The 17,913-nt window shown below is 43.4% G+C and overlaps 2 protein-coding genes across 4 annotated transcripts in view; both read right to left on the reverse strand.

The window, feature by feature from the left end:
- Window positions 1-698: 698 nt before the first annotated feature.
- LOC121330862 (protein disulfide-isomerase-like) lies at window positions 699-7,533 on the reverse strand. The gene is made up of 11 exons (XM_041277732.1): window positions 6,166-7,533; window positions 5,529-5,741; window positions 4,962-5,095; window positions 4,605-4,748; window positions 4,134-4,250; window positions 3,512-3,637; window positions 3,131-3,328; window positions 2,441-2,561; window positions 1,758-1,939; window positions 1,372-1,467; window positions 699-1,014 (listed from the first exon to the last, which is right to left on the reverse strand). The coding sequence occupies exons 1-11, from the start codon at window positions 6,374-6,376 to the stop codon at window positions 964-966; spliced, it is 1,593 nt and encodes a 530-aa protein (XP_041133666.1). The 5' UTR covers window positions 6,377-7,533; the 3' UTR covers window positions 699-963.
- Window positions 7,534-7,711: 178 nt separating this feature from the next.
- Window positions 7,712-17,913, reverse strand: part of arhgdig (Rho GDP dissociation inhibitor (GDI) gamma) — a 45,571-nt gene continuing 35,369 nt past the window's right edge. For 2 of the 3 annotated variants that reach the window (XM_041277729.1, XM_041277730.1), the window contains exons 2-6: window positions 14,270-14,443; window positions 13,327-13,410; window positions 10,191-10,267; window positions 9,245-9,308; window positions 7,712-9,139 (exon numbers count right to left, since the gene is read on the reverse strand). In XM_041277729.1, the coding sequence (XP_041133663.1) occupies window positions 8,940-9,139; window positions 9,245-9,308; window positions 10,191-10,267; window positions 13,327-13,410; window positions 14,270-14,443 (599 nt within the window). In that variant the 3' untranslated portion in view covers window positions 7,712-8,939. Of the gene's footprint in view, window positions 9,140-9,244; window positions 9,309-10,190; window positions 10,268-13,326; window positions 13,411-14,269; window positions 14,444-17,759 lie in introns of all 3 variants that reach the window. The other variant, XM_041277728.1, reaches the window with a different exon arrangement.

The raw sequence follows: 17,913 nt of genomic DNA on the forward strand, positions 1-17,913 counted from the left end.
GTTTATTGCAACATCAGAAATATCAGGAGGGAACGTGTGTTCAGAGGAGATAGTGACCCCAGATCTGCATGGACCTATTTGTAAAGTATAAGGAGGGAAAGGTTGTTAGAATCGGGGGTAGAGCTTTCTTTCCAGATTAAGTATTTCATTAAAATGCAATTACCCATTTATAGGTGGTCAGATCCATGGTAATAAACACCCAATAGATATTCAATAAGGAAATGTAACCATACAAAATAGGACAAGATCTCAAGATTATTACAAAACCTAATAACGCATCATCACCAACCCCTGCTAATCCTAAAGCAACGACTAGACGATATTGCAATCCCTGATACAGCGTTTCTCATCAGCCATCCATCTGCATGACTCTTTAGAATAACACATAACCCTGTATCAGAGACATGCTAGAGAATTTGTTTTTTTTCTAATCGTATCAAAGAACTGTGGCCCCCACTTTCAGCACCCAAGGGTCTACAGCAGGGGTCTCCAACCCTGGTCCTGGAGAGCTACTGTGGCTGCTGGTTTCAATTTCAACCAATCTCTCAGTTACTTAAATGAACCAGTTATGGATGAACACCCTTGGGGTGTGCGGGCCTCATACTGGGTGAAATCACACAGCGGGCCTGAGATCACCCCACTTCGCAATGATTTTAACAAGGTTCACAAATATTTTATTCAGTTATTTGTTTGTTTATTCATTTATTAATTTTTTTTTTTTGTAAAACATAAAAATGCACTTGTACAAATCACTTCATTGTACGAGAATTGCAACATATTTATTACAGCAGTGTGAATGAGGTATTAGACCAATTCAGCATTGTAAATAAAGTCTGCAAATGGTTTGTTAGGGAGTCTTTAGTGAATTTATGCACTTAATATTTGCAAAAGTTTTTTTTTTTAAAGTTAAATGTCAAGGCACAGAGGCAATGTGGCACATTTGCGTAAAATATTTTATACAAATTATAATTCATCTTTTTCCATATTGGTCTCTTCCTCAGATTCTTTGGAGTCCTAAAAAAAAGAAATATTAAAAAAAATGAATAACACAGCAGAGTCAAATAAAACTGCATTTCGTTTTGTAGGGTGGGGTGTATGTTTGCTAATGAAGAATTATAACTGGAAACTCTGAGATTGCTGTACAGTCTTTCTATATGCAGGTGAAGTTTTTAGTCATAGAATGCAGTTGTGTTCCAACTCACATGAGCCAGTCTTTACATAGGTCAAAGTGACTGGCACATGTGGCTGAGGTTCTTCTGCTGTAAATACGAAGCCTGTAGCTCATTGTTTTTAAACCACACGCTGTGTTGATAGTGCTGTTCTTTCAGTCTTTCACTCACTATGTTATGTAACCTGGAATAATACAATTACCAGCGACTCTTCATTTGATTCCTCGGGCAATTCTCCACCATTATCCAGAAACCTGGAGAGAGTCTCCAGATCTCGTTTGCCTTTAAAATCTACAACCTGCATTGAGAGAAAAAACACAAAAAACAAAAAAATAAATTAGGAGAGTGTTCCTAGAACAAACTGGACCGGCTTAGGGTCAGGGTTAACGAGCCCCGGGTGATTGAAATTACTTTGAAACCTGTTTCTCATTAATTCAGAAATGTAGTTTAAAACTGTTTTATTACTATCGAAACAGAATTGTAAAAGGAGCCTTCTACCCAGACCAGGGCTTTACATTGCTCCCTTATGTTTTACTCCACTCTGCTATACTGTCAGGGGCTGTGGAAAAAGACACTTCAAAGCCTCACTTTTCTGTCGGGAGTTGCAGGAAAGTATTTGATTGTAGGGAACCCGGTGATTGTGACTGCTTCAACCTCGTTAGCAGTGGCGTCCATGTTAGCAATGACGATGCCCTCCTGGTCTTTATATTTCTCTGCCAGCTGCTCCCAGATTGGAGCCAGCTCTTTGCAGTGCCCACACCAGGGGGCATCTGTAAACAAAAACAAAAAAAATAGAAACTAACTAACTTTGAATAAACAGAGCCTCCTTAACTCTTTTAACACTGTGAAGAGGTCTAAGAAAAAAAGACCTGATCAGGGTATCAACCCCTTAGTGCTGAACGACATCAAAAACAATTGATGTAACAAGCCAGTCCGTAACCTCCCCACAAGCTTTTCCAGTTCAGGGCGATGTCTACCTAAACCACGAGACCTCTCCTGAGAAAGGATGCAACAGAAACAGCCTGAACAGGTCAGGTGGTGTTTTTTTGTCCCATGTGATATAGCTTCTAAAGCCTTGTCTCATCGCTTTCTTTGTTCTGTGAAAATCAACTCGTATTAATTCTCGTGTTTAAACGACCCCCAGGCAGAGAGATGCGAATTGAGGACCCTCAGTCCTCCTTCTCCCCCTCGCTCCATGCTTTTCTGAATCACAAGCTGATCTGATTATTTGCTCTCTTGCGTTTGAGTTTCTTGTTTGCATGTTTCCTTACAGAATTCCACCAGGACGCTCCTGGTTGCGTCGAAAGCCACTTGTTCAAAGTTCTTGCCGACGAGGACCTTCACAGGGTTCTTGTCCCAATCGGCAGGGATTTCTTGACTCTTTAAGTGAGGCTGAGAAACAGAAAGTTCACAGATCAAGTGTCATTGCAGCACAGATACTGAATACAGATGCACACACACACACACAGACCCAGCAAAATACATGTTCTTATGCATAGTTACAATGTACTTAACGTGAAAATCTTTTTGCATGCTATATGTAAGTACACAATTGTGTCAGAAAAGGGTTAGAGTTAGGCTCAGGGTTAGGCAAACAAAAATGTACACATTAAGTACATTGCAACTATACATAATAACACTGTAATTATGTGTAAGTACACATGTGCTTTTTAAGCTAGGACTACGTAAATACACAGTACTTAGGGACACTTTATGTAAAGCGTTATGTTCGCGTTATTTCTATATATATATATATATATATAGATCTATATATATATATATCTATATATATATATATGTTTTCGTTACTTATGAAGCTTTGATTCGGTATTACGGGTTACATAGGCTTGAGGAAGCTATGTTGAGAAAAAGGGTTAGAGTTTGCAATAAAAACAAATTGCAATAACAAACACAATGCTTTATAGCTGCTGCTTCTTCTGCAGCGGTTTGAGTTGTGATACCTGCTGCGCTCCGTCCAGCACACCCTGGCAGAACTGTCTCACGTTTTCAGTCGTGATCTCTCTGTCCCGCATGACGTATTTCTTCTCAGTCTTCACGTTAATGAGACGCACTGTGGGCGCGTCCTCACTCTTCACGCCAAAAAAGTTTAAAACATTCTCGAAGTCTCCATTGTCGACGTCAATCAGGACAAAGATCACCTGCAGGACACAAGATGAATGCGTGTCAAACTGGCTGGCTTGGTTAATTTAGTAAGGGCTGCACGTGGTTAGGTATGACACAAAAGTTACATTGAGCTACACCATTGCATTGAAAAATCCTGAAAGTATAATGAAGGGTAGAAAAGGCACGCCAGGGGAAAGAGGCTGAGCAGTTAGCCGTACCTTTCCCCTGAACCCCGGAGCGGCTCCCCTGAAGCTCTCCAGTAGCTGGGCGTGGCTCTCCTGGGTCTTTCTGATAAACAGCAGAAAGTGATGTTCAATTCCGGCTTCAAAAATCTTTGGTGAATTCTAGGAAAAAAAAATAAATAAATAAATAAAAAAGAGAGATTACGACGGAAGTGTTGAAAGCGTCGGCAATGGATACTTCTTTATAGATTACAAAGTGCTGTGCAATGGATACTTCTTCATAGATTACAAAGTGCTGTGCAATGGATGCTTCTTCATAGATTACAAAGTGCTGTGCAATGGATGCTTCTTCATAGATTACAAAGTGCTGTGCAATGGATGCTTCTTCATAGATTACAAAGTGCTGTGCAATGGATGCTTCTTCATAGATTACAAAGTGCTGTGCAATGGATGCTTCTTCATAGATTACAAAGTGCTGTGCAATGGATGCTTCTTCATAGATTACAAAGTGCTGTGCAATGGATGCTTCTTCATAGATTACAAAGTGCTGTGCAATGGATGCTTCTTCATAGATTACAAAGTGCTGTGCAATGGATGCTTCTTCATAGATTACAAAGTGCTGTGCAATGGGTGTTTCGTTCTTGCTGACGTACTGCACCTCCTTGTTAAACTCGACCACCAGTTCGAGCGCGTTCACTTTAATGAACTGAGCCAGCTCCTCGCGGGTCACGCTGCTGCGCTCTGCAACCGGCAGGTCAGCACGCTGCTCATCAAACTGCACAGAGAAAGAAGAAGAAAAGGCGCTTCTGTTAATTGCCGGTTCAAGTCGGTGTTTGGAAGAACAGTAGCGTGTGCTTGGATACACACTGTTCACAATCAGATAACCAACGAAAGAAATAATACATCACAGGAAAACACTTCTAAGAATCAACATGCCATGCAGTCATTTAAAGGCTTTGAATTCTTATTCTACATAACAAACTTTGTGTATTTAAAAGTAATTTAAATAAATAAATAAATAAATACATGAAATGCTTGTCCTGTCATGGATATTCTTTGGTCACCTCTAGGCGGAGCCCTTCACAAGTGGTATGAAGCATGCAGCTGTGATGATGTGTTCCTTTCCTACCTTTTTAAACATCACCACGGTGTCATTAGAAATCCCGTACTTCTGGAAAACCGCAGCGTTATCTGTGACGCCAAACGCAGCGTCTAAAACAGAGTCCTCACTCTGCACTTCAGAAAACTCCTGCGCGTCTTTACCTTCAAGATCCTAAAAAAAAACCAGACAGCAGATCCCTATTTTAAAATGAAAACGCAGCTGTGCTATAACAAGTGCTTCTGCACATCTGAGACGTATGCAGCTTGTCGAAGTGCTAAATGGGTAAGATTAATGGCATTAAGTCATTAACTGGAGATACGTTAAAGACAGGGGGCACTTTGATGATCCGCCTCAGAGCGTGGTAGTGTTCTGGGCAGCAATTACCTTGAAGAACCCAACAACAGAGATGTGATTCGCGCTGATGAACTGCTCCGCGCTAGCAATGCTATCCAGCACAAAGGCGCCGGGGCCGCTCTGCTTCTTCAACCACTGCACGATGCCCGGAGCTGTGTTCTTTCCTAATGAATAGAGTTTACGTTTCATATTTTACGTGGATGATTGGAATATTGCAAACAGTAGGATTAAGTACACTGCCTGCTGTATTTTAATAGTTCGTGGGTCTCACTTTTCAAGGGTTGTCCTATAGGAGAGGTAACCTTATGAAACTCTATAGGATAGTTATTATGAGGAGTTCTATAGAATAGTACTACACTACAGGATATTCTGAAAGCCAGTCCTCGGGATAACTGATCCATTTTACTAGAGGGTACCCCCATCGGATATGCTATTGGGTTTTTTAAATAGTATTTTTGTATATTGGTTTTTTGTTTTTTGCAATGTTTGAGACCTCAGAAGGTGGATAGAGTTTCGCCTGAGATAGGACGTTGGATAATTCTAAAGGTGTGTGACTCGACAATGCTTGTGGAATGTGTCCTCACGCTTTAAGCTTACTTGCACCCTTGAACTCAGTGAAGTTTTTCCTGTCACCGTGCTTGAACAATATCAGAGCAGGAATGCCTTGGATTTTAAATTCTGAAGCCAGTTCATTTTCCACCGTGGTGTCCACTTTGGCCAGTTTGATTTCAGAGGATTCGTTCTTTAGCATCGCTGCAGCTGTGGCATACTCTGGTTCCAAACTTCTGCAGTGTGCACACCATGGCGCATCTGGAGCAAAAAAATACCATATATTCAATACGATTCTCATGCATGGTTACCATCTCCACTCCTGCCCTTCAGGCACACAGAAAGCAAGTGTTTGAGTTTCTATTTTAGCTGCATGTTCAAACTCAATCATGAAGCCATTATACAAAAAATAAAAAAAACTTTCTCTTTTTGATCTTCGTGTAAGTTGCCACCTCACCGTTTTGTATCTATGCTGCTACATTCAACGTGTGCTTTTTGTATACTACAGACATAAGCAGCTATGGGAAAGTGCGCACCTGTTTCAGGGTACCAAGGTCAATGGCAGGTAACCTGGGTGCCGTTTCTATCATATAAAATGACGGTCTAAAAGAACAATGTAAGATACTTCCATTCCCTTCGCTAACCTTTAAACGTGTTAACCCTCGTGGACTGTCGTGCTACTTACAAAACTCCACAAGAAGCCACTTGTTCTCCAGCAAGGCTCTGGCGAAGTTGTGTTTGTTGAGGACCAACACGTCACTGTCCTCTGAGATATCGTCTGAAACGTCGGTCTCCTTGTCATCGGCTCCTTCCACCCTCTCCTCCGCTTTCGTTGTACCGACAGCAGCGGATATTGCCAGGGCAAAGCCGAGCAGAGTTAGATAGAACTTCTTCATCTCGTCTTCACCACCGTCGAGCCGCGTGGAAGAACTACACCGAGGCTGCCGGGAGAGTGCCGCTGTCCAGCGAGACCAGGTGCTGATATGGAGACTCCAGCCAGTGACGCCTCGTCCAACGGCAAGCGTGTAGGATTGCTACTGGTTTCAACAGGGTTGCGTTGTTTACCCAGATGGGAGTAGCTACATCGCAAATTGCAGTGTAACGCTGGGGGGTGCATTTCATTGAGAAAGCGTGTTGTATTTATTAATGATTTAAATCAGGAATTGTGACCGACGCATAGTTTAAAAGGGTGTCCTCACAAGATGATCAGCAACAGAGCAGTAATTTCACAAAAAAAAAAAAACCTAAAAAAAAAACCTATCGTTTAAATTCAATCTGGAACCAACGCCAGTTTTCTGGTCATCATAAATGTATTTACTGTCTCTTTATGTTGACTGTGAACTACATCAGGAATTGATCCAAGTGCTCTTGTTATATTAATTATCCTGGTACTGGCTGTAAAAAAAATAAAAATAATAACTCATTATTTCCATTCAAAAATGAGATTTTAGACTAGGGCATATATTAATGGAAATATAGAAATATATATGACAAAATCCTTACAAATACAAGCCAAGCGTCTAAGATACTATTGTATTATTCCACATCATCGCATCACATCTGAAGTATTCGTTTTTTTTTTTTATTTTAGACGGTGCTGAATCATGCTGCTGAGGGCATGTATTCTCGGAATCAGGCGGTATAAACAATGTGATTGTGCAGCGATCGATAGCCGGAGAATGGGAGTCTGTCAGGCCGTGAGAGCTACAGCAGCTGCGGCTGCTACAGTGACTCGAGCGCGTTGTATTCCACACGATAGACGCTTATCTCGGTTGCACTGAAATGACCAATCTTTACACAGCAGGTGTGCTATTAGTACACGTGGCACTTTGCTACACAGACTGGTCAGGCAGGGCAGTTGGAGTAGACTGGCGCAGTCTGTAATACAGTATAGCTTGATACTTCTGTCAACTGTCTTTGAGCACTTCAATATTTTTTATTTCTCATTTATTATTATTGGAAACCTCTGGGTGTGATCATTTCAATTCAGTGGCAGGTAACATGCCAGCATACAACACATATTACACTTTAAATTGATTTACAATTCCCAGAGTGTGTCTGGTGCTGAAAACTACAAGCCATGTACAATGTGAGGTCTTATCTCAATCCCCCCCCCCCCCAAACAACAGTGCTGCAGTGTAACCCAAAACCAAGGCCAGCTTCAATCTCTTTATTCAAAGTTCCAAGTTGTTTGCGGAAGATTTTGACAGACCGATTCTAAACGCCTAGACTTCACTGAAGCAACAGAACTTGGACTGATTTTATTTGTATAAAAACACCACAATTCATTCATGTAGCAAATCGACAAGCACAATTTGAACTCGCTGATTTACAACAATTTGGCCAAAGGCAATGAACAACAACAAAAAAAAACAAAAAAACAATTTTTTAGCAAGACATGCAGCAATTCATGAAGCGTTGGCTCAGTGATCACTGATATTCTGGGGTAAAGGATGCACCTACATCTAGACACACTCTTACAATACCTTTTTTTTTACTATTACAATATTATTATTTTTTTATATTATATAATATATAAAGAAAACAACTCCCTGTAAGAAAGGAGACATTGTTTCTGGGTTGAGCTTCACTAGGACAGTGCATTCCCCATGACTACAGGTCCTGTGTCTTCACCTTCGTTCACATCTCACTGGGAAGCACATATTAAAATGCAAGGAAGTAACCAAAAGGGCAGCCCTCATTGTAACCATTTGCATCGTTGCTGACCTTCTGCCTTCAGTGTAAACTGCGGGTTCAAACCTGACTTGGGGAGCTCTCAATCCTCGGCAGAGGCTGCTCCCCGATGATAAGAACCCGGAACTGACACTGCAAGCTGACAGCGCTCTCTCCTGTTAGGACTGGGGTGAGCAGCAGGACTAGGAGATCAGGTGTGCTGAACTACCCTCCCCCTTGAAGCGAGTTACCCACCAAGACTGAGGGGGACTGGGAGGGACAGCGGGATCTTTACTGCTGACTGCAGGTGAGGAAGCAGCATTGGGTCTGAAACCGTGGGGCTGAGAACCACCCAAGCCCAGGGGAAGGCAGGATCTGAGCTCCTGAAAATAGTCCAGCATAGACCAAGATATTGAGACACTTGTGTTGCCAAAGCCTGAGTCTGCATGATTAATCACAGGATAAATTGAATGCAGGGGATTACTTTAGTCTATGCTGTACTGGTATAATAAAACACAATGATAACAATCCCTGAAAATACCATGAAAGAAAACAAGAGCTCTATACTTAAACTACCCCTCAGGTCTGCTTCAATTACATCACAATTGCTCCTAAAAGGGATAAAGAACATTTAGCTTTTTTTTTTTTTTTTTTTTTTTTTTTTTTTAACTACAGAAGCGAGTCATCACACTTTAAATCAACAAGCAAATATCTATAACTGGGGGGGCACTAGCAGAGCTTCTTCAGAACCCCCCCCCCCTCCCCGTGCCTGTGATGCCGGTCTCTCTAATCGGTCCAGTCCTTCTTTATGTTCAGGTTCCACTCCCAGGAGAGGTGGTCGGTCTTGTCATCATCAGTGAAGTAGGACTTGATGTGGTAGCCTCCCCGGACCAGCATGCCTTTGGGCGCCTCCTCCACGGGGGTCATGAACTCATGCTCCTCGACGCGTGGCCCGTAGCTGCCCACCATGTAGACCGCCTTGTCCACTGCCAGGAGGAAACACAGCGCTAAGCACAAAGACGCAAATGCACACTCCTGCAGAGGTGAGGGGAATGATGTGATGGGGGTTATAGATTTGATTTTTTTCTTACCTCGAATACCTTTCCTGTAGGTATGATGCACATACTTCAGGCCAGAGACTATCTCCTTGTTGACCTGATTTAGAGAGACATAAAATAAATGCTATTAAGTCAATCCCAACCATTCAAGTCAAGGTAAAACTTAAAACAATGTTTTGGTTTTATTCTTTCTGTCGTAAGAGGCTGTAGTAACAGCTTAAAACCACAAGAGGTCATTCGGCCTCCAACACAATGACGAAACATACAACAGCATGCCAGCCATAACTTTAAGTACCTTTAAATCAAAGAAGACACATTTATGAATCCGATGAGAAAACAGTCAAGGCTGGCACCTTTCTCATGAAGAGATGAGAATCCTGCCTTTCTATGGATGAGGTATAAAACTTGCAAACATTTTGGGTTTAATTACAACAGATTTTTGTCGCTGAAGCAGGAATAACAAACTAAATAAACAAGCAACTGCTGTGCCAAGGAGGCCCCCCTTCAGCCTGCAATCTGCACCTCTGATTTCTGCTGGAGACTCTGGATAACATGTTAAAATGCTGCAGACGCTCTCTGGGCACGCTCTGATTCTCTCTGCTAGGCACTGCTGGGGCTCAACCCCTGAACAAAGCTGTGGATTTGTTCTCTCGTCTCTCTACCCAGCTGTGTCTCCAAGTCCCTCCTGCCGAACTGATGCCAAAGAGCATCAGAGCAAGAATTTATTTCCCTCGGCTCCCACAGGTTTTACATTTTTTACTGATCAAATAACAGAACAGGGGCTGAGCAGCAGCAGCAGAAGCAGCAGCAGCGAGGGTCTGCTTTCGAAGATCCTGCCCAGCGCAGTGCCTTCCTGCTGAGCCCACAGTGTGTCTGGAATCCCAGACAGAGCCACTACAGCTGTGCGAGTAAACAGACAAAAACAGGACATGCAAGCGTGGGAGTTGGCTGTCTGATTAGAACGAGTTTCAAAACCAACCTTAAAATGGATTTTCACTCTGTAGTCGACTCCTTCCATCAGCACGAAATTCTGCCTCTTCAGGGCTTCCAGATCACCTGGCGAAACACGCAAGCAAGAGCATGATGAAGCGATCCAATGCTTGCCCATGACAGCATGGGAAGAACACATGGATAAGTACAGCAAGCCTGGGACAGGTTTGCTGCTGTGCAGATTTCATTCAGAGTAGATATAACATATCTTCCTTTTGCTTTTCAGTTTTTGCATTGCATATCGCTTTAACTGTAACCATAGGTCATTTTCAACTCAATCTAACTGGGGGAAAAAGGAAATCGAGCGCATTTTCCATGCCTATGTACCATGTACAAAAACACAAATTAATTTATATAGTCTGGCCCTTCACAAACCCGTCACCAGGTAGAAAAGTCATACTGTAATTGCTTTGAAATAAAATGCCACTTAAGGAAAAAATGATCAAGATGCAAGATACACTGGAGATGGAGAAGTCTTTAATCTGAGCCAAACAGCATTACTGTCATGGGGAGAGGAGAGAAAATAGACTGGGCTTAATAACAACAAGGCAACGGCTGCCAGGAAGGGAAGCAGAAAAACGCCCTCGGAGACCGCTTCTCAGGAAGCCCTGGGGAATTGAGGCTAATCTTCCAGCACAGAAATGTACAGTGTATGGGGGGGAAAGCATGGCTTGTAAAAAACAGGATATTTAGGTGGCACAGAAATTGTCTGCTAGCTGGTAATCGGTTTCCTTGGTTTACTGTTTTGAATGAGCACTCTCTGTGCTCATTGAGGAGCCCGGATTTAAACTCCCCCCATGCGTGTTTAAACGGAATCCTAGAACCAGTGATTCCTGTTCTAGAATGCACTGTTATTTAGAGTAGAGAGAATGTTGCCAGCACCAACATGTGCAACAAGCAGTTGACATGCTTCAGGGGCTACTGGGTGCTTGAACACATAAGATGTTGGTGTCCATCACTTTAGTGCCCTCTGCTGGCGAGTCTCATTGCTCGGTGGTCAATGAGTTTTGTTTTACTTCATCCTTTCTCTGTGTACAGCATGTCTTTTGTCCCTTTAAACAGCTAGCTATTGACTCCTTTACTTGCGATTCTGAGCTCCTGAAGAGCGCCGAAATCCCAGAAGGGAGTCGCTAGGGACTTCTTTCCAATGATCAGAGTCCAGAGTCACATGGTAAGACCGGCAGACTGTAACTGACTTCAAGAGGATATAAAATGGAAAACTGTCCTGATCGATAACCTTTAAATATCAATTACACACCCACCCTTTCTCCTCGCTGTACATAATACAGCATTGGCACGAGGAAAGAACATGGACTGGAGCCAAAGGACGAATTGAACGAGAACCTAATCCTTCACATATTTCACACTGAAACCACATTGCATAAGTGGGGATACTGTTACACTGGTACATGCACTGACAAAGACACACAACAATTGCGTATTAAATTGGAGTAACACAGGATATGCATATGTCAAACTCGAGTGCTGACATGACCCGGTAGGTTTTTTTTAGTTTTTTGTTTAAAGATACAGCAAACAAACAAAGAAGCTTCCAACATCAATAAACTGGAGCTTTATTCTAGAATCCCCTGAGAAGCGGAAGCCCACAGCATTCTCTCAAGGGTTCAGTCACGATGTTCTATTCAGCATCGTGACTCATCACTGAGCACTAGGCTGCTGACCCTCTGCTTTGAATGCTCCCGATTCTAGCATCAGATCTCAGCACAGAGACGGTTGAAAGAGGCTTCCCTCTGGGAACTAGCAGCACTACAAAAAGAATCACACAAAGTTCTCTTTTCTTACTAAGAAGATTGCTTTCGCTTTGTTTTTTTGTACCTCTTTTCTGTACAGCATGTCTCCTCCTTGCATGTCCCCTTACAGCGCCCGTGTTTTCTTACTTGTGACTTCGACAGTCATGCTAACCCCTCACCAGCAGCGAGATGCCCTGCTGCAGCTGCAGTGCTCCCTCACCTAGGACACAGATCACAGCCCCTTGATTTGAATTTCTAAAAGGGCTTCAAGTTTATGGATTACAGAAAGCCTCCCAGCTCCACAAACTGGTCCCTCAGCACTCTGTATTCAGCGGCAGGCTCTTGTTACTCAATGGCACCGTACAGAAATAAAAGGTTAAACACAATGGAGAGCTGACTTCACTCACAGTTCGGCACTCAATATGTTCTCATTGTGCAATTGTTTAAAAGCAATGCACAAGTCCAGTATAATTGTATTACAAGAGCATGCAATGCAGCATCTTAATAAGGCTCAACACAGTTAATTAAACAATTCTGACCTTTACAGTCTTTCCTAGTATCATTTTCATATCTCAAACAGTATTTATTACCCACCGCTCAATCGTCAATGTCGAGTGCATCTGTCCTCTAATAAACTAGCTCACTTCTGAGTAGAGAACATGCAAACTGATCGCAGAGTAAAAGCGTGACTCTGGAGACAGAAAACAGCTTGAATGAGCAGATTGGGGCCCCAGGTTCTGGGTAAGCACAACACAGCTTTGGGGCCTGCACTATCCCCCTGAGTTTCACAGCAACATTAAGCAGTTTAATGAAGAGCTTGTCAAACGGTAGCTCAAGTTTCTTCGGGAGATTTAATGGCTCTCTTGCTCTGCAGAGCTGACAGGTAGCGTAGAGTTCCGCTCCATCGCCTAGCAACCGGGTGACCTTTTCCCGCTACAGCGCCAGTGGATGGCGGCTTGTCAGATGCTGAACAAGAAACACACGCAACTATTGGAAGCCGTCAGTCCCACAGCACCAGGCTTAGTACCTCCCCTGACAGGTACAGAGGCGAACCCAGGTTTAGATGTACTGAAGGCAAGGCTCTCTCGCTCTCGCCTCCCTTTGTGTCAGAGCTCTCAAAGGGAATGACTTCATCCTGCATGAAGAGCAGCTTAAAGCAATAACACAGATGCACAGTCTCGACAGGAGTCCAGGCAAGCAGCAACTACTAAACAAACACATCTTTCTACGCAGAACCAAGCCTGCCGGCTTTCCAGGGCTTAACCGGGAAACGGGGAATAGCTACAGTGCCCCAAACGGACGTTAACCTAAGCCACGACGCTTATCGTGCCAGTGGTTCAGGCAGTGCCGTTGCACAGCAGTGCTAGCGTTTACCTGTCAGGTCCATTGTGATGGGCGCAGGCGCCTTGTCGCACACCAGCGTTAGCCTCGTGACTTGAACATTTGGCACGGAGGGATCTGAAATCAAAAGGAGAAGAAATATCCGATTAAAAAAAATAAAAAAGATAAGAGATATACATCTACGCAAACAATAATACTGAGGAAAGCATGAGGGCCTTCGACTCGCTCCCCAACTGACAAGTTTAAGACACAAAATTACATCATGTCGGTCTGAAACAAACTCTTGTTTGCAGGCCTATGCAGTGCTCCACTAAATCAGAGTTCACTGAAGCAAGAATATGTCCTAGCGGTGTTTACACACTGATGCACTCTTGGTACAAGACAAAAATGAAATACACATCAAGGGGACTGCATGCAGGAATCGCACAGTAGATTGTGTAGTAAACACACAGAACTAAAGCATTGCTACAGTGATAAAAAGAAGCCGCGGCTCTCCTGTACTGCCACAGTGAAGTCCCGTGCTTCCATGCTGTTTTGCTAATAATGTGTAAAATATTTAATACCAACAACACTGCTGCAGGAAAACAGTAATCTTTAAAAACAAATGCTTTCCCATGGAAGAGCAGCGAGTGGCATTTGAACTCATTAGCATTGCAGCAATCACCATGCACAGTAGAACAACATTAGCCCTCGATCCCAACACAATAATTACTCTTTATAGGGTTGATCTGGTTGGAAAGTGAACTGAATACAACACGCTTAGCTTCTATTAAATTCACTTTTCTTAGTTATCTGAAAGTTCACTGCAATAAAACACTAGATCAGAACTCAAACTTCCAATCTTCATTATTGAAAAAGAACAGACGGCCTTCGTCTGGCTTGTTAAAGAAATGTCCTGCGTCCCTATGAAACGGAGGTAAGGTGCATTTTGTTATGTGGATGACAGTGTGTACAGCAGTGAGGCAGCTCCCCTGACCTGCGATGACGGGTCCAGCCCCCAGCAGAGCCTGCTTATACTTGTTCAGACTCTCGTCCTCCTTGTCCAACTCCTGAATCTCCTGCAGAGACTTCTGGGCAGGAGGCTGGTAGTTGAGGTCGATCTCATCTTCCTCCCCGACGGGCTTCTCTGCTTCTTTATCTGCCATGATGCCTGAGGAAGAAAAGCCATGGAGGTCAAACACTAGAATAAAACAGCGTACGTGTGAGGCAGTGAGGCAGTGTGACTGTGCAGACTGTGGACTAGTCAGCTGCTTGACTGAATCTTCACTAACAGTTCATCATAACCAATCTAATGATTAGCAAAGCTGAAAGTCGTGATAATGCATTAGTCACTGGCATCAGCGCATTGGCATGACGAGACTTCTGAATCCTATGCCAATGCTGTGGAGTGGGGGTGGTCACCAGGGAATCTGATGACTATTTTCACTGTAATGAGCTCTGTGTGTGCGTGCGTGCGTGTGTGTGTGTGCATGCGTTCGTGCGTGCGTGTGTGCATGCGTGTGTGCATGCGTGTGTGTTTAAGTCAGCGCTCCCTCCTACAGCCTGCACAAGCTTCTAAAGTACCAGAAGAGCATTTTTAAGGGCGACATCATCCCCGTCCTGTCTAGACAGGTTCTTGATCCCCAGCAGAGATGCATATCCCCAGTAAGGAGGCCACAGGGTCTCATATCTTGAGAAGAGTCCAGGCAGTCCAGGTGTGGCGAGGCTCACGCGGGCACTCTTTGGCACCAGTTCTAGCGGCTCGGGATATTGAACACTCACTTTATAGAAGCATACTGGGGCATTTTTTATATTTTTTACATCAACTTAAGTCCCCTGCTTCCTAGAAAAAGCCACTTCCTTGAATATACAGCAAAATGCAATTCCATAATGGAGTGCCAGGCTTACAGAAGCACCCCTAGCTTGATCAATACTAATTTCAAGGTCATTACAGGGACTGTTATTCAGTGTACAGAGAGATAACATACACTACAGAGTGCATGAAATTAGCTATTAAGTTTACCAAGAATAATACTCCAGTACCGCCCCTCTCTCCAAAATTACCCCCCTCCAACAAGTATTGGGCCAGATTTAAAAAATGTGACGACACTTTCAAAATATCATGCTTTCAGTACAACAAGCCTTCCCTTGTTCAAAAACACACAGAAATTCATAGAAATCCGAAATGCTCCCTGTCTGCATGCAAGCTCCAACTGCTGGTTAAAATGAAGAAATAAACAACTCTATAAAAAAGTAAATCAATTTTTTAAAAAAAGGATCATTTACAGAAAGCTTAGCAGCGGCTGGAGCAATGCAGTCTGATTATTTTGACAGCTGTGCCATTAGCTATGAAGCAGCCCATTTGACAGCCTCTCTAACTGCTCAAAGATGCATTACTACTTCTAGCTAAGACTGAATGATTTTCCCCCATCCAGAAATGAATCTGTATGGGATATTACAAAGCAGCTTTGATCACGGAGACGGTGCAGGCAGTGGAGGCAGGCAGCAGTACCCCTAACCCTAACCCTAACCCTAACCACTGACTACTGCAGTTATTCTCTTAACCCTTGTTAATATTGAAAATCCGGGTGCAAACAGGGGTTACAACTTCTTTCGTTCCAAACGCAGTGGTGTGCAGGTGCTACTCAGTAGATCTGCAGCTCTAAATACCCTCACTGTTAAGATTAACAGCCCTCACTTTGCTGTGGAAGTTTTACCTCTGACTGTGTGATGAGTGTTTGAAGTTCTGCATGAATCTGTGCAAGCCAGCTCGGTCTGTCAATCATCTCATTGTACAGCCCTACTGTACGCGAGAGTCTTGCGGACTGAGAAACAGAAACCGACCCAATATGGTGATGAAAGTGGGTTCAGACCTCTCTTCGTCATCATCATCATCATCATCATCATCATCATCATCATCATCATCATCATCATCATCATCATCATCATATACTAACAATGAATGCACGTTTATAGGATGGAAAAGGATCGAAACTAAGTATTTGACAGTCACTGTGTTGCACTGAACACTGAAATTAAAAGCATGCTTGCCAGTCCACTGACGTGCCAGACACCAATCTAGTGATGAAGCTGAGACAAATTTGTTTTGTGAAGATAAATGGCAGGATGTAATGAAAAAAAAAACACAAAATCTTCCTGCTTTTTTAATAACCTGCAGCCATTTCCCCTCTTTCAGATTTCAATGTCAAATTTTCCAAAGCTATAGGTTTTTTTAATTTATTTTTTATTCATATCTTCTGCTTCCACTAAGGCAGGGATACTGCATACTCTACGAGGCTCATCCACAAGTGTGACAAAATTGAAACAGGAAAACATCATGTGTTCCCCCAAGTCACATTTACAATGCTGGCCTAAATATTCTTCCTGCAAGGGGAGGGGCTACAGCAACAGCATGCTAACGTACAGCTTTATTACTGCAGCACATACTGCACAGGGGAATCTCCCTCACAATGCCACACACCTGTTACACAAGGCAGGCTGTTGCAAGCACTTTGCCAACACATGCACTGCTAGAGAGAGAGAGAGAGAGAGAGAGAGAGAGAGAGAGAGAGAGAGAGAGAGAGAGAGAGAGAGAGAGGGAGAGACGGGGGAGGGGGAGAGAGAGGCAGAGGGGAGAGGGGGAGGGGGAGAGTGAGAGAGAGGCAGAGGGGAGAATGAGAGAGAGAGAGAGAGAGGCAGCCAAGATGTAATCCACACTGACACAATGGATATTAACAGGACTACAGTTCAGAGCAGGGCAGACACTAGCATGCAGGGATTCATCTGTACATCATGAAAGAGGTTCAACTCCATTACTGAATGCAGGTTTAACAAGTCCGATTAAAAACATAAATACATATGAGAGCATGAAAGCCGGAATGGATGGGCCAGTGCAATGGTAGACAGTTCAGTGCTGTGTGGTCAGATACACTGATGAACAGCCTGCTCACACTCCCATTACAATCCTGCTCGAAGCGTGTAGGGATGGTTATTAAGGCAGTGTGATCCAGGGAGATGTGGTTTGTAAAGTGGCGCTCGCTCACTGGAGTGAGTCTCACGAGCTCAGCAGCCACACCTGGTTTGAGAGCGATTAGGAAACAGCAAGCGGAGCGGCCGGCTTTCCTGACACCGGGGTCTAGGAATAAACACTAAGAAACCAACAGCAAAAATAAACTGTGTCATTCCTGTGAAAATGTTTAAAAGCTCTATGATGATACACTCGCACTACAGCTCTGGAATAAAAATAATGGTGTGTTAGGTGCTTAAATTGAATTGCAGCATATAAAACGATCTACAGTAAAACATACAGTAAATCACAAAGGACACTGCAAAAGCCCCTTGCACATACAGCAGACCCTGTTCACAGTGTAATTGTGCTTTCACCAGATATAACATATAAATGCAATCACCCACAGCCACGCACGATCCCAGATTGCCTTGTGAAAAGCACATCACAATCCCTGGATTAAAGCCCAATCGACCCTCACCTCGGTAGCACACAGTCAGCCACAGTAACTCCAGCAGCTGCCCCCCAAACTCGCACACCTCCAAGCCCAGCATCGCGTCTCCCAAAGCTTTCTCGACCGCCGCCACCCCAAAAAAATATAACCCCCTCCACGAGATATAGAAAGATTCAGGAAA

Source organism: Polyodon spathula, chromosome 18 (assembly GCF_017654505.1).
Source record: "Polyodon spathula isolate WHYD16114869_AA chromosome 18, ASM1765450v1, whole genome shotgun sequence".
Taxonomy (NCBI): Eukaryota; Metazoa; Chordata; class Actinopteri; order Acipenseriformes; family Polyodontidae; genus Polyodon; species Polyodon spathula.